This window comes from Pleurodeles waltl, chromosome 8, assembly GCF_031143425.1.
Source record: "Pleurodeles waltl isolate 20211129_DDA chromosome 8, aPleWal1.hap1.20221129, whole genome shotgun sequence".
NCBI classification, from domain to species: domain Eukaryota; kingdom Metazoa; phylum Chordata; class Amphibia; order Caudata; family Salamandridae; genus Pleurodeles; species Pleurodeles waltl.
In genome coordinates, this window is record NC_090447.1 from 805,412,987 (window position 1) to 805,429,353 (window position 16,367).

At 45.3% G+C, this 16,367-nt stretch overlaps 1 protein-coding gene across 1 annotated transcript in view; it reads left to right on the forward strand.

Moving 5' to 3' along the window:
- Positions 1 to 16,367, forward strand: part of NALCN (sodium leak channel, non-selective) — a 2,264,872-nt gene that overhangs the window by 333,117 nt on the left and 1,915,388 nt on the right. Inside the window, exon 3 of the mRNA XM_069205064.1 lies at positions 3,751 to 3,834. Within this exon, the coding sequence (XP_069061165.1) occupies positions 3,751 to 3,834 (84 nt within the window). The remainder of the gene's footprint in view (positions 1 to 3,750; positions 3,835 to 16,367) is intronic.

The window sequence follows — 16,367 nt, forward strand, 5'->3', positions numbered from 1 at the left end:
GCCAAGTAAAGATGGTCCCTTCTCAGACTAACATATTTAGTTACTATGAGGTCAAATGGAATGATTTGGTTAACAGTGGTCAACTCGGCCAGAAACCCCGCCTGCAAGTGAGACAGAATCGAGGCATCAGTTATCCAGTCTTGTATCTTAACGTCAATCTGTTGGCAAAAGACTTTCTGGAGATTGTCAATGAGGCTTATTGGCTAGTAGTTATTCTGGAATCCTTTATTTTCCTTTTTATAAACATGTATAATTTCCACATTCCTCCATGATTCTGGAATAGCCCTACCTGCAACTATTTCATTAATCAGTCAACTAATATAAGGCCACCATACTGAAAGTTCATAACAAAACAAGTCCCTAGGAATGCTGTCTGACCCTGGTGCTTTTCCAGGAGCCATTGCCTGGATGGCACCAGTAGTTTCCTTTAAGGAGAAATAAAGATTATTCATCAAAGAAACTTGATCACAATCTGTGTTATTGGAACCTACATCATCAGAGCCTGAACTAGGTAGGGCATAGATCTTAGAAAAACACTCTACCCACATACGGTGTTGAATTGACAGCTCCAGAGACTCAAAGACCTAGAGCAACCATGGGCTAAAATATGCCAGAAAGTCTTGGAATCACTGCTCCTAGAAGCCATAACAAGTTTAAGCCATTTGTCATACACCCAGCTTTGCTTAGCATTTTAAGTTATCTTTTTGTATCTAGTAGGAGCAGCTCAGATTTCCTCCTGAACACCACCTTTAACTGCCTTGATAAGTTAACCCTTGGCTGTGCAGCTTTCCTTATTACACCATTGTGGCACCAGTTTGGGAGTAAATCTCTTCCCCTCATAGGCCTTAGTACAACTCTTCTTCAGAGAAGTGAATAGGGCTTGATGGAAATTAGGTAGCAGGGAGTTCTCACTGGAAAAATCACATACCGTTATCAGAGTGTTATAAATATCTGAATAAATACTAGCAAGTGTTTTCCCATCCATACTCAGTTTGGCCCACTTAAAGGACCTTCTACAGTTATTAAGGGTTACATATGTTTCTGATTTGGCTGCTCCGGGTGCAAAGTTCCTAAAAAAAGCTCTTTATTCTAAGCAACAACGCATTATGATCACTATCTGCTCTTAACCCATTATGATCACTATGTGCCCTTAAGAGACCCTCAACACCTTCTGCCAAGTGCCAGAGGTCAAGATCTAGCAAAACATAATTGATTTTACTTGATATAGTATCACGGGAAAAGTAGGGGCACACCTTACGTCAGATGGAAATCTCCCGTTGCATAAGCGCATTCCATGATTCAACATCTTTGACAATGACTGAGTAGCTACAGCTGGCGAAGATGCTATGGGTGCACTCTTTAGAGCAGGAATCTCTCCAGTTTCATATTCGAAACCCTGGACAAACTCAAGGCCCTCAAGGGGCTCAAAGGTTGCATTAAAATCTCCTGCAACTATAAATGGTTATCTTTCAGTTCTCCTCCCAAGAAAGTGGGCTAACAAAGGCAATATGGGCAATTCTTTATTGAGTGGCAGAGTGAAATTGTAGACATTCAACAGGTGGACGCAGGGGCCCTTACTAGCCCTCAAAGCTAACCCAAGTATATCGGGCTATTAATAGCTAGGTTCCTCATACTCCATATCAGAAGAACTTCTGACGGGCGTCGTCCTTTAGATAGAATTGCTTCAATGCTGAAATTCGAATATACCAACCTAGGGAATGAATCCACTGTCCAAGTTTCTTGCAGGAGAATCATATCATTCTTTTCATTAGAAGCACTCCACTCGGAATCCACTGTTTTCCTTTTCAAACCAACAACGTTCCAGGACAGAAACTAGATGAGGGACTTTTAATTACAGCTGAATCATGAAGTTGGGTGAAAGAGTGCAGCTGCTAGTTGGTACAAGCATGAGTATTTGGGCCCACACACTCATTGGTACGAATGTTAGGACCCACACAATCAAGGTAAATAGGGGACGTAACTGAACAAGCAAAAGAACTAAAACTCTGTAGAGAATCTAATGGTTTGGATTCACTGTGACTAGGAAATATCTTACTGTTAACTCCCACCACATTCTTGCATTCAAGAGCTCCAATTGGATAATTTGTGATGCACTCTATGGAATCTAGTTCTAGATAAGAGCTATCACTACATGGTAGTCAATTCAAGCTGTCAAGATCTGAGAGTTGCCAATATCTGGTGCAGGCCGAAACATTAAAATATTTACCATCAGCTGGTCGAATTGTTCTATGAACACTCACCTCAGCCATAGTGGGATTAGATATTTCTAAAAGAACCCTAGAGGTACAGTGCTGATACCAGCGTAGTCACTACTTCTGGGCATCCTAGAACCACAGCGAATTAGCCTTTCAGCAAAAATTGGATAGCTACAGTTAATTACTACGCAGTCCTCATTTTTTGGTTTAGCCAATGTACCAATCCACCCAGCCCTTCTTTTTATAAAGAATGTCCCTATACTCATGAGACTTAAAGTCCGTGTTTTGTGACAGCCAATAGCAGACTTTATTCCTCAGCTGTGCAGTGGTTTTGTTTGCTGGGGGGACTCAGGCTGGGACTTCGGTCAAAATTGCCACATAGGGCATGTCTATGCATAATAAATTACAGTGGTGCAAACTCATTTATGTTCTAAGAGCAATTGATTACCCTTATAGGACAGTAGATAATGAGAATATTCTGAACTTGCAGAGCTATAGGGCATCAATTTAACGTATGAGGATTCATGAGATATCTCTGTATTTTCTCCAGCAGTCCTCTCAACCGACTCGTTTGTTTCTCTGTGGAAACCATATCTCAGCATGTGCCAGAAGCAACATGAAAGGAATATGTAGCAGCGAGCAATAGTTTGTCTCCTTCTATATCTGAAAGCTCAAGCAGTATTTTGCACCTCCATGTGATATAAAATGCTTGTTTGAAACCAATGATGCTGAAAAATGTACCTTTTAAGAACCACAGTTAGGGTATATTTTCTGTGTGTGGCTGGCTCTCTGCTAAGTAGATGAACCCCTAAAAACTTATAATTCTTGTGTGCAGGCATGTATGATTCACTTGAAGTTTCCAACCCTGCACATTACCTAAATAAGTTATTGGAATTGATAGATGTAATTTAGAGGGTGGAAACTGGGGTGGGTCCATACATAAATAATGGAGATATTGGGAAAGAGATTTCCCCCAGGATAAAATACATTTCCCAGTGGAAGGGAAAAAAGCTGCACGTGCCAAAGCACATTTTCATCACATTTATCCAGGAATAAATATCCACTTGTGTGGAAAATTTGTAATACTAAAGCTTATGGAATAAAATACTTCAGTGACAATTTTTTAGAGTTCCTGAATCTAGTCCTAGGTTCCTCCATGATTTGTTAAGAAGTTGAACATCTTCTCAAAAGGTATGAGTATCTTTTTGGGAGCAGGTTTCCAACTCTTGAATGAGCTTTTCTGAACAAGGCCCCTGTAATGTGCCTATTCACACAAAAAAAAATCAACTGCACTATTCCTTTCTGATGCTCATGTATGTAAGTCTCGGTAAACCTTTGCCGATACTTCCAGTTTGTGTAGAATGTGTTCCTGGGCAAACTGAGAAAATTATGGTGGCGCGGTAAGATATGCCTACCTTCTGTGTATATATATCATTTTGCGTGCATGGGAACGGTACAATACTACCGCGATTTTAATTGCTGAATTGAAAATGTAGTCATGATTATTTCACTTTATTTTCGCATTCCTTTACAGGGGGACAATTCCTATGTCAAGGACAGATGGTGTGTCTTTGATGGCTTCATGGTGTTCTGTCTTTGGGTGTCGTTGGTGCTGCAGGTAAAGATCCTAATTTCTTCCAAAAATGAACTTTGGGTTTATTGAAAAAAAAAATTAATGTTTTTTTAAATGGTTTTATGTTGTTCTTGTGTTGTAAAACAATTTCAATATCAGTTTATGAATACCGGGGAGGCCACTGTTATGATACATATACATGAACAGTACTTTTAACCAGAATGTTGACATGGTGTACAAAATGGGATATACACTGACCTTAAATTCTTTATTGCAATGTATCTAATTTATATAATCTTTAATGTAAATGTATGCTATTGTTCCCAAACAGTGCTGCATAAACATGTTGTAGGAAGTTGGCTCTGTATATACTATTTCAAAGTAAGAAATAGTGTGCACAGAGTCCAAGGGTTCCCCTTAGAGGTAAGAAAGTGGCAAAAAGATATAATTCTAATGCTCTATTTTGTGGTAGTGTGGTCGAGCAATAGGCTTATCAGAGGGTAGTGTTAAGCCTTTGTTGTACACACACAGGCAATACATGAGGAACACACACTCAAAGACAATTCCAGGCCAATAGGTTTTTATATAGAAAAATATATTTTCTTAGTTTATTTTAAGAACCACAGGTTCACGATTTACAAGTAATACTTCAAATGAAAGGTATTTCACTCAGGTATCTTAGGAACTTTGAATCAACACAATATCATGTACAGTTTTGACAAAAATGGCAATAAGCTATTTTAAAACTATACAGTGCAATTTTCAACAGTTCCTGGGGGAGGTAAGTATTGGTTAGTTTTGCAGGTAAGTAAACCACCTACAGGGTTCAAAGTTGGGTCCAAGGTAGCCCACCGTTGGGGGTTCAGGGCAACCCTAAAGTTACCACAGCAGCAGCTCAGGGCTGGTCAGGTGCAGAGGTCAAAGTGGTGCCCAAAACGCATAGGCTTCAATGGAGAAGGGGGTGCCCTGATTCCAGTCTGCCAGCAGGTAGGTACCCACGACTTCGGAGGGCAGACCACGGGGGTTTTGTATGGCACCAGGGGGACACAAGTCAGCACAAAAAGTACACCCTCAGCGGCACAGGTGCAGAGTGCAAACAGGCGTCAGGTTTGCAATTGGTTTCAATGGGAGACCCAGGGGTCTCTTCAGCGAAGCAGGCAGGCAAGGGGGGGCTCCTCGGGGTAGCCACCACCTGGGCAAGGGAGAGGGCCACCTGGGGGTCAAATTCTTCAGGTCCTAGGGGCTGCAGGTGCAGTGTCTTTACTAGGAGTCGGGTTCTTTGAAGCAGGCAGTCGCGGTCAGGGGGAGCCTCTGGATTCCCTCTGCAGACGTCGCTGTGGGGGCTCAGGTGGGTGAACTCTGGCTACTCACGGGTTCGCAGTCGCCGGGGAGTCCTCCCTGTAGTGTTGTTTCTCCGCAGGTCAAGCCAGGGGTTTCAGGTGCAGAGTGGAAAGTCTCACGCTTCCGGCGGGAAACGTGCAGTCCTTTAAAAGTTGTTTCTTTGTTGCAAGTTTCAGTCTTTGTGGAACAGGGCCGCTGTCCTCGGGAGTTCTTGGTCCTTTTAGATGCAGGGTAGTCCTCTGAGGCTTCAGAGGCCGCTGGACCCTGGGGGACGCGTAGCTGTTGCAGTTTTTCATGAAGTGGGGAGACAGGCCGGTAGGGCTGGGGCCAAAGCAGTTGGTGTCTCTGTCTTGTCTGCAGGGCTTCAGGTCAGCAGTCCTTCTTCATCTTCAGGTTGCAGGAATCTATTTTCCTAGGTTCTGGGGGGCCCTAAATACTAAATTTAGGAGTGTGTTTAGGTGTGGGGTTAGTAGCCAATGGCTACTAGCCCTGAGGGTGGCAACACCCTCTTTGTGCCTCCTCCCTGAGGGGAGGGGGGCACATTCCTAATCCTATTGGGGGAATCCTCCATCTGCAAGATGGAGGATTTCAAAAAGTCAGAGTCACCTCAGCTCAGGACACCTTAGGGGTTGTCCTGACTGGCCAGTGACTCCTCCTTGTTTTTCTCATTATCTCCTCCGGCCTTGCTGCCAAAAGTGGGGCCGTGGCCGGAAGGGGCGGGCATCTCCACTAGCTGGGATGCCCTGTGGTGCTGTAACAAAGGGGGTGAGCCTTTGAGGCTCACCGCCAGGTGTTACAGCTCCTGCAGGGGGAGGTGAGAAGCACCTCCACCCAGTACAGGCTTTGTTAATAGCCACAGAGTGACAAAGGTGGCCAGCAACATGTCTGGTGTGTGGCAGGCTGGATTAAACTAGTCAGCCCACACTGGAAGTCGGGTATGTTTTCAGGGGGCATCTCTAAGATGCCCTCTGGGTGTATTTCACAATAAAATGTACACTGGCATCAGTGTGCATTTATTGTGCTGAGAAGTTTGATACCAAACTTCCCAGTTTTCAGTGTAGCCATTATGGTGCTATGGAGTTCATGTATGACAGACTCCCAGACCAAAATACTCTTATGGCTACCCTGCACTTACAATGTCTAAGGTTTTGCTTAGACACTGTAGGGGCATAGTTCACATGCACGTATGCCCTCACCTATGGTATAGTGCACCCTGCCTTAGGACTGTAAGGCCTGCTAGAGGGGTGACTTATCTATGCCATGGGCAGTGGGAGGTTGGCATAGCACCCTGAGGGGAGTGCCATGTCGACTTAGTCATTTTCTCCCCACCAGCACACACAAGCTGGCAAGCAGTGTGTGTGTGCTGAGTGAGGGGTCCACAGGAGGGCATAAGACATGCTGCAGCCCTTAGAGACCTTCCCTGGCATCAGGGCCCTTGGTACCTGGGGTACCAGTTACAAGGGACTTACCTGGATGCCAGGGTGTGCCAATTGTGGAGACAAAGGTACAGTTTTAGGGAAAGAACACTGGTACTGGGGCCTGGTTAGCAGGCCTCAGCACACTTTCAAATCATAACTTGGCATCAGCAAAGGCAAAACGTCAGGGGGTAACCATGCCAACGAGGCATTTCCTTACGCATGTTCTCAAAGACTTTAGCTTCTCCTCACAGATGAGCCTGAACAAGGCTGAATACTGAGTTTGTTGTGTTACAAGCAGATGTGGCTTGGCAGTTTGGTTTGGACTGGCTCGAGGGGCAGTAAAGCCAAGGCTAACTTGGTTGCACGTGGTCTAAGTTTGTAATAACAAACAAACTAAAGCTCATGGGCTAGAACACGGCCCAGAGTGATTACCAGGGCTGAGATTCATTCAGACGACTTCCAGCATCATTTTTTTGAGTTTTTTATCAAAGCATAACAATCACAGCAAGCATGTCAGACTCCATTTTTTGTAAACAAACTTTATTGGCATTTCCAAAGTAATACAATACAGTGACATCAACGTATTGATATGCCACATTCAGCAAATAACAGGCAGAGCAAAGACTCGTAATTAGTAAAAGCCACCACCGCATTCTGCATCGCCCGCAGCCAAGGTCTAACTGTCACAATGCCAATGCCGTCCCCAGACCAACTCTGTAGCAAATCCCCTCCACCACACCCAACCCACCCCATCACGTCCGGTATGGTGTCCAATGATAGTGCAGAACAGAGGTTAATCAGATCACTATTACAAGCTACATGCTCGATTCACCCCTGCTGTTATCCTGGATCACAAGGGGAAGGAGTATGCACTATAGGAATATGTTCAAGAAGACCCTTGCAAGCAGCAGCCCACCACTATTAGGGTGCTACCCTGCAGTGGGCCTGTGAAGAGGCTTCAACTTCTCTCCTTCCTGGGGTGCACTCACTGTCGAAATCACCATCATCCAGCCAAAGCTCTTCCAACAAACCCTCCCATACCCTTGCTGCCTCCATGGAACCCTGGCCCCGCTTAGCTTCCCTAAGAGGGGTGATGGTTTCATATTCCCCCCACCCAGCAGATCCCTGGTCCACCCAGCAACTGTAGGGCCTCATACCAATTTCCGATAAAGAGTGATCTGTCTCCTAGCTAGGTTAAGGGCTAGATCAGTATATTTAGATGTAACCTTTAATTTAGCAGGGTGCAGGAATAGCCCCAGCAGACACACCATGGGTGTATTGGAAATGTATCAGTCTGTGACATTACCGATAAGAGTAACAACAGTGCTCCAATATGCTGTAAGTCATGGGCAGTCCCAAATGATATGCAGCATCCCCAACCCTAAGTCTCCACATCTGGGCATTCTTTCCGGTGTGAGATATATGGAAGATACAGAAGTTAATCAGCTTAAATCTCACATTTCTAGAGACTTTTGGTGTACATTCCAATATCCTCCTATAGGCCTCAACCAGCGATTACAGCAGTATTTGGCAACTCCCAGTGTTGATGCTGCATGGCTTGACTCCACTACCAATTGGGTTAGCTGCAAGCCCTCAAAAGCATCTCGAGCTATCACCTCAGCACCAATAAAAAAGCATGATGTAACCTACTGTTGCTGTGCCTCCAAATAGTAGGACTTGAAATCTGGGACCACCAGTCCTCCCCCCATCACCAGGTGCTATAATTTAATTAGTGCCACCTAATGCCTAACAGTGGACCAAATGAGATCAATGAGTAAGAAGTCTAATTCCCCAAATTTTCTATGTGGATTATAACCGGTATGGTATCAAAGAAACAGAGGAGACAGGGCAGCACCACCATTTTGGCAACTGCCACTTTCCCAGCCACCGACACTTGGAGAGTCTTCCAAAAGCTGACCATCACTCTTAGGGAGGTCACAGGCACCCCACTGTTGCCCTCCATCGGATCAGCCACAGTTCTAATCACATGAACACAAAGGTATTTAAATTAAGTTGGTTCCCATGCTACCCCCTGAATAGTGGAAGGTACGTCTAGTCCCTGTCGGACTGAAAACAAGCTAGTTTTCTGCCACTTAACTCTCAGGCCCAACAGGGACTCCTTCGCCTTATCCGGGTCCAATCACCTCTCTTTTGGAAACAGCAAGATATCATCCGCATATAATGCAATAGGGTGTACTTTATTGCATCTGGTCATCCCTGCATACAAAAGGCCTATTCGCACTGCACAGTGGGGACAGCGAGCAACTGTTCAGAGTGCTTTCCTCCACGTGATGTACTAGAAATCAATACCTCAGTCTTAACCCGTGCCGCAGGGTTAGAGTATAGTAATGGCGTCCAAATGAGAAACCTGGGGCCCAGGCACAGGCACTCTATCACGGAAAACAGATAGCACCAATGCAGGCTGTCAAAGGCCTTTTCAATATCAACAGAAATGACCAGTGTGTCTATGGTGATATTCAGAGCATTGAATAACTTAGCTACCAACCACCGTATATTTAATGGGATATTCTGGCAAGGTAAAAAAACGGCTTCGTCTGCATGTATGAGCTGCGGTATTTTTGGAAACAAGCCAGTCGCTAACACCCTGCTCAGTACTTTGTAATTAATATTTAACATTGATAGCTGCTAGTATGCCTTGACATCATTGCAATCGTGATCTGGCTTAAGTACAGGTCCTATCAACGCCCCGCAAGTCGTTGTTGATAAGGAGCAACTGCATTGCACTGCCTCATAGACCTCCACCGACAAGGCAATAAGAAATCTAAATATGTAGCATAAAGCTCCACTGTGAGCTGTCACTGTTGGGAACCTTCCCCAGCCATGTTTTTTACTGCTGCTACAATTTCCTGGGGAGTAATGATGACACCTATTTCTTCACTCTCCTACGAAGTACGAGAGGCAGAGGCAAAAAATTAAAAAAGTTCTGGACCTCAGGACAGTTTTCACAATAATCACTGGCATACAAATCTTAGTAATAGTGCCTAAAACCCTTATTAATGCTATCCTGCACATAAAGTTGAACCCCCACATCGATGTCTGTTTGTAAGCTTTGTGAACCCCCCTTAGAGAGGTTAGCCAGCCATGCCAGTGTGTCCCAGATTTGTCCCTCTCAGCGTGTGTTTTTACCAGATATTCTCTATAATCAGAGTACCAGAGGTGCTCCACCTTCTCCCCCAGCCACTCCTTCTCCTCCAGTAGTTTATCCTGCAATTCTGACTTTCCGGGTCTATCATTTTCTATGGCTCTAAGTATCCCTTCATGGGTGTTAATCTCATCCACTAATTGTCGTAATGTTATAATGCACTGCTGGCTGATCAATGTTTTCAAAGCATCCCATTGTAACAGTGTGGAGGAGGCCGTACGAGAATTGTCTGGGAAATAATTCTGGATCCCCTCTCTATGGCGTGGTGGAAAACTTGATCTTCCAGATTCTCACCCTTCAAACGCCAACCAGAAATTGCAGTGCATGCTTTACCCCAGGCCAGAGTTATGGCTATAGGATGGTGCTCCAAGATCATTCTAGCCAAATAGTGGTTTGAACAATGCCACATGTACATCTGACATACAGAGGAAGATGTCAAGTTGGATATGAAGGTTGTGCAGTGCGAAGACGAAGTAATAATCTCAAATTTGCGGTTGGGTAACCCACCATGTGTCCACAATCCAGCAGTGTCTGTGGAAATTCCTAAACTTCCTTGGCAACTGCTCCATCATAATAATGGATGGTGTGAGTGATCCAGTGTGAAGATCCACAACCTAATTGTAACGCCTCCTTATATTCATCGCACAGGGCACATGGAATGCAACTAGATGTGAGATTTTGTCCAGGAATGGGCCCTGGTCACTATCCGTTGATTAATATATTGTCCGTGCAACCCAATCACTCCCCAAGGAGTACATAGCGCCCCACAGAGTCAAATGATTGGTGTATATCCTGGAAGGGGACCCAGGGTGCATCTAACTAAAGACACCCTGGGCAAATGCTAAGTACGTTGTGTAATATGTTTGTCCCACCAACCCCTCAGCAGCAGTCAGGTATGTCTCCTCCAACAGTGCTTTATGGATCCCCTCTTCTGCTACAAATAAGCTTGCACTTTGTACTGTTTGTAATATTGTTGAGACCTCGAACATTCCCAGGATACAAACGTATAGTGCATGCAGCCCCCTGACATTTTGATGTGCAACAGTCAGTTTTCTCTCAGCAGGGGGGGGTATCCACATCAGAATATACTCCCTCCACCCCTTCCCAGACAGAGCTAGCCACTGTGCCACAAACCAAACAGTCATAAGAACTAAACGCAACACCCTCCCCAGGACAGTAAGTCAACATCACTCTACCCAACTCAATTACTAACAACAGTGTTAAACATCTGTGGCAGTGTCACCCAAGGAGAACAGTAGTGCCGGTGATGTATATGGCCGGCACCAGCACACCAAGCCTCACAACTCACCATCCAGCTAAGGTTGTCAATGGCCACAAACATAGGTGCACTCCATGCTGCCCCCAGTGGAATAGGAGGACCCCAACAGGGCAGAACACAGGAACCCTCCCCAGGACACAGTGCCAGGTCACCCAAAGCAGCCATTGTCGACTAGTGTCAAATAATATAATCAGGTTACCTCAGACAGTTTGTGAGGAAGTTCTTTGTCAGGTTCCGAATCCGTTGCAGAGCCTGTTTTAGGGCCCATAGATGTGTTATGCTCCAGGTCTCGATCCCCTGCACAATGTTTGCTGCTTCCAAAGGTGGTGATTGTCAAAGCCGTGGCCACAGCTCGTTAACAGTACTGTTACCATTAGGCCTTGGTAGGAGTGTAGCTCATTGCCCACTTCTGCATGCTCAGGAGCTGCAGTAGCCAGCAGGGCATCGAGGGCCCAGCACTCTGCAATGTCACATCGATCCAGTCCCATACATGTTGAGGATCCATGAAAAATTGTGTGCCAAAGCCTTTCCAGGAACAGCATGGCATATTGGACTTTCATCTGCTGGAGGCACTTCTTAACCTTTTAAAGTGCCTGCTGTTTCTGCACAGACATAGTGAAGTCCGGGAACAGTAGCACTCTATTGTTTTCAATGTATAGTCCCTCCCTATTGTCCATGCCTTGCATAGAATGTTGTCTAGATCATGATAATGAAACAGCTTGGCCACCACCAGCCTGGGAGGCACCCCTAATGGCGATGGTTGAGCAGAGACCCTGTGCGACTGCTCCTGGGCAAAGAAGGGGGATAATGCTTCCAGGGCAACTTTGTTGTAACCAGCCTTCCAGAAAAGTTACCATGACTCTACCCTCAATTTGTTCTGGCCAGCCTATCAGGCTTATGTTGTTCCTGTGGGCCTTTCCTTCTGCATCCTCAGCCCTGTATTGTAGCATCCACCAGAGTTTTTTCTCTAGCTCCAATATTTGGCCCTTCAATAACCCAGCAGCAGGCCTCAGTTCTGCGATAGCGTTATCGCTGGTGAAGATTCTCTTGACCATTTTGCATTGATCATCACATAGCATGCCAATGTCTGCTACACCAGTGCCCATTTTGATTTCAAGGGCTTCTCTAGGATCTTTGATAGCCATGAGGATAGACTCTAGTCGGGCCACAGGAGCAACACTGGGGGCTTTAGACAAACTCACAGTTTCATTCCACATGGGATCCGTCGTAGCATTAGTATACTTGGGATCACCAGAGAGGTCCATCCATTCTCAATGCCTGCCCATGGCGTCCCAGGAAGCACAACAGAGGGGGGCATATTTCTCAATGTGTGCCAGGCGCCAGGTCCAGGAATTTTGCAGTAGTTTCAGCACAGGTCCCTTCTCCACTCACTGCCCCATTGACATGCTAAAGAACGGCATCAGCCTGGGTAGATGCGGTCGCCCACAGGGTCTCTTTGCAATATGCTCTATAGGGCAGCCTAGTTCTTGCAATGACCTCTAAGTATGCAGTCAGCTGTGCTCCACCAGTCAGGAAGGAGAGACCATGGTCCACATCACACTAGATGGCCCAAGCCAGGTAGCACCACAGTCCCAGGCGAACAGGACTCAGTGTTGGAGCATGGCCGCCAGCGGGCTCCTCACTCCTTCGGTTCCCCAATGTTTGTCAGTCATATTGATGACAGGGCAGCACCAATAATGGCCAGAAGGGAGCCAAGGGCCCAAGCCTATCCCAGGCAAGGCAGGGCAGCACCGCTCCGTAAAGCTCCTGGCTGAATTACAACTCACAGGACCGATTGGCCATATTGCACTGCTCTCTTCCAAAGGGAGGGCAGAGGGTAGGGAGAGAAAAGGGTGACCCCGCACAACCAGTGCCAGCTTGATACTCCCATAGTCGAACTGCTCAACCTCTCTCTGCACTGCCCTCAGAGCGCTTACCATCAGCACGGAGCTGCCACCAATGTCTGATTCATCTCCCCAGCTGTTATCCCGGCTGGCGTCCTCCGGGCAGGCTACTCTGCGGGATGTACCTCACTCCCTGGCCCCGTCGGCAGTCTGCAGATGTCCCAGTAGGGTGAAAGGCCAAGTGGGAGGTTGAAATGCAGCTGCAGGGCTCAAAAGTCACTCAGGGCCCCACTTAATCGCTAATGACCATCTTGGATCCCCTCGTGGCAGCAGCATATGACAGTTAAGAAATTGTTTGCCACTCAATCCAGGAGCCAAGTGCCCCCTCCAGCGCATAGGGCAACCCATCACTGGTATATCGGTACCAATTTGGGGACAATGGTAAAAGGAGGATCGCCAGGATGGGGCTGGATGGCGGTGTGTGGCTGAGAGTTACAAAATACGCTGCTCACTCCATCAGCATCAGGCCACATCCTCAAAGCATTTCAGACACCTTTTGGACTTCATCATGTCAAAGCTTCAAGTACTTGGGCTGGTCCAATTGTGCATTGAATATAGAGGTTCTTAATTGTTCATTTAACATGTACATCAACTACAGTGGAATTTTTTTGATTATTTGGGCTTCATTAGTGCAGTACAAGTTGAGTCTCCAAAATACACAAGGGGTCTTCACTTTGACATTAGACATTCCTGAAATGAAAGCACTATGTCTGAGACATTGCTCATTAAGGTCTAGGGATATTGTTTTGTACCATTTGAGTTTAATTCCATCAATCAGACACCTCTTGCTTGCACTACACGGTACTGAAGAAGCAGGAATGCTTCTGATGTACCCGGCCATGCGATGCAGTGGGATGTGTCGAGCTGTAGGAGTCCCCCCTGCTCCACTTAGGATGGAGTTCAACTAATTAGCATTTGGCCTGTTACCTACTGCGGTTGCATCGGCGAGGTTCCTGTTAAGTGCCTGCATTAAACGTTCTATTGAACTAAGCTCCTAAGAGCAAATCCAAGCAGAGAATTGAGGGACAGAAATAAAATCTAACTTAGAATAATATATACACAGGCTTCACATATCTGTGCACGTAAGGAAGCCTTTACAATTTCACATTTCAAAGGGAGTGGGTAATTTTGACAAAAGCTTATGCTTAAAACATGAAGTGCTGTCCCACACATATGCATGTCTATGAGCTGTTATTCAGAGCAACCAGTCATCTTATCCGTCGCAGCTAATGAGGATAGTATTTTTCAATGTTCTTCCATGCATTGAATGCTGGCATTTGTCTGTTTCCAAGTGCGTCACGTTTGAATAATGGACTGAAGGCAGCAAGATAAAGTGATTTTCCCAGAATCACACAGTGTCTCTATGGAGGAAGCTAGTATTAAAACAGAGGTTGTTCTCGTTCGATGATAGACATCAGTTAGAGTACATTGCACCCTTACTTGAACTTTGCCTCTGAGCTAAAACTACTGGCTATTTAGTTGCATTGAGTCAAAATATAATTTGTTTACTTCCTTTTATTAGTATGTGTAAAGCTGTTTCACACCCATTGACTAGCCTTCGTGAAACAGTTAAATACTATGGCCGCCCTTGCAAGAAGACCTCCCTCCAGGTTTTCATAGGAGGGCTGCCGTTAGCCCACAGCACATTAGAGGCAGTGTGTCGTATACATTTAAAAGGAAAAATCCAATATCTATAAAATCTAGCATAAGCGTTACTCGAATGTGACCATAATATAGCACCTAATAAGGTGCTAGATTTCAATCAAAACATTTTTGAACGAATTTTGTTTTATAGTTTATATTCAATGATTATAGTTAATAGTTTATTGAAGTCTCCCATTTCAAAATAGCTTTATTTTCAAATTTATCAGAGTAAAACGAAAGCAAACTATTTTGCCATAAAAGTGCAAGGAAAGTTGACCAATTTGTGGTATCGCAGAAAAGTCCAATGGCAATTGTTTTAATGAAATTAAACAATTTAGTGAGGGTAGTTTTCAAAATTATAGACAATTATTTTGCGATCATTTTATTCCTAAATTTCACCGAAGAAAATATTTACGGGAACTTTGATTTATCCCAAACAATATTGTACTTACATCCTTTTTCTTATATCGGTTGTAACTAAAATTTTGAAACTTTCAATATGTTCCATAGTAAGGCGACCGTGAATGCGAAACCACAAGCGTTCTGAAGCCTCGTGTGTTTGTCGTTCACCACTTTTACTTCTTCAGTCTTACAAGTACTACACCAATCAATACTCATCCTTTCAAATGTTCAAACTATTAAATAGCAAATGGCTTAATCTAGTGTAATATTATGGATTCGTTGCAGATTCTCAAAATTAAGAAGATTGTACTCATTTTATGTAGCTGCACACTTAGGCCCGTATTTATACTCTGGTTGCGCCGAATTTGCGTCGTTTTTTTCGACGCAGAACTAACGCCAACTAACGCCATATTTATACTCTGGCGTTAGACGCTTCGGGCGCCAAAGTGCCCGGAGTGTGCGTCATTTTTTAGCGTGAACCCCTTCCTTGCGTTAATGATATGCAAGGGAGGCGTTCCCGTCTTAAAAAATGACTCCCAGGCCTTTACGTGGTATTTATACTCCCGGGCAAAAGAGACGCCCGGGAGTGGGCGTGGCCAAAAACGGCGCATTTGCGCCGCTTTTTAACGCCTGGGTCAGGGATGGCGTTAAGGGACAAGTGGGCTCAAAATGAGCCCAGAGTGCCCTCCCCTGCCCCCAGGGACCCCCCCTGCCACCCTTGCCCACCCCAGGAGGACACCCAAGGACGGAGGGACCCATCCCATGGACATTAAGGTAAGTTCTGGTAAGTTTTTTTTTTTTTAATTTTTGTGGCATAGGGGGGCCTGATTTGTGCCCCCCTACATGCCACTATGCCCAATGACCATGCCCAGGGGACATAAGTCCCCTGGGCATGGCCATTGGGCAAGGGGGCATGACTCCTATCTTTACAATGATAGGAGTCATGTTGATGGGGGATGGGCGTCGAAAAAAAATGGCGCAAGTCGGGTTAAGATGATTTTTTAGCGTCAACCGGACTTGCGATATTTTAAGACGCCCTAACGTCATTTTTTCCCAACGCCGGCGCTGCCTGGTCTACGTGGTTTTTTTCCACGCACACCAGGCAGCGCCGGTCTGATTGCGCCGTCTAACGCCATTCCATAAATACGGCGCCCGCATGGCGCTTCAGAATGGCGTTAGACGGCGCAAAATATTTTGACGCTAAACTGCGTTAGCGCAGTTTAGCGTCAAAAAGTATAAATATGGGCCTTAACTTGTGGGTTGACAGGCAAGATGCTTCCTCTCACATATCTGGGTTCATAAAAACTTGCAGGCCTTAGGTTTGTAAAGAAGTTGTTCAGCTTCCAGTCAATGCCACAGGCCACAAACTGAATCTCATCTCGTAGTAATGCTCAGTTTAGAAAATTCTTATATAGTAGTGCAACTAA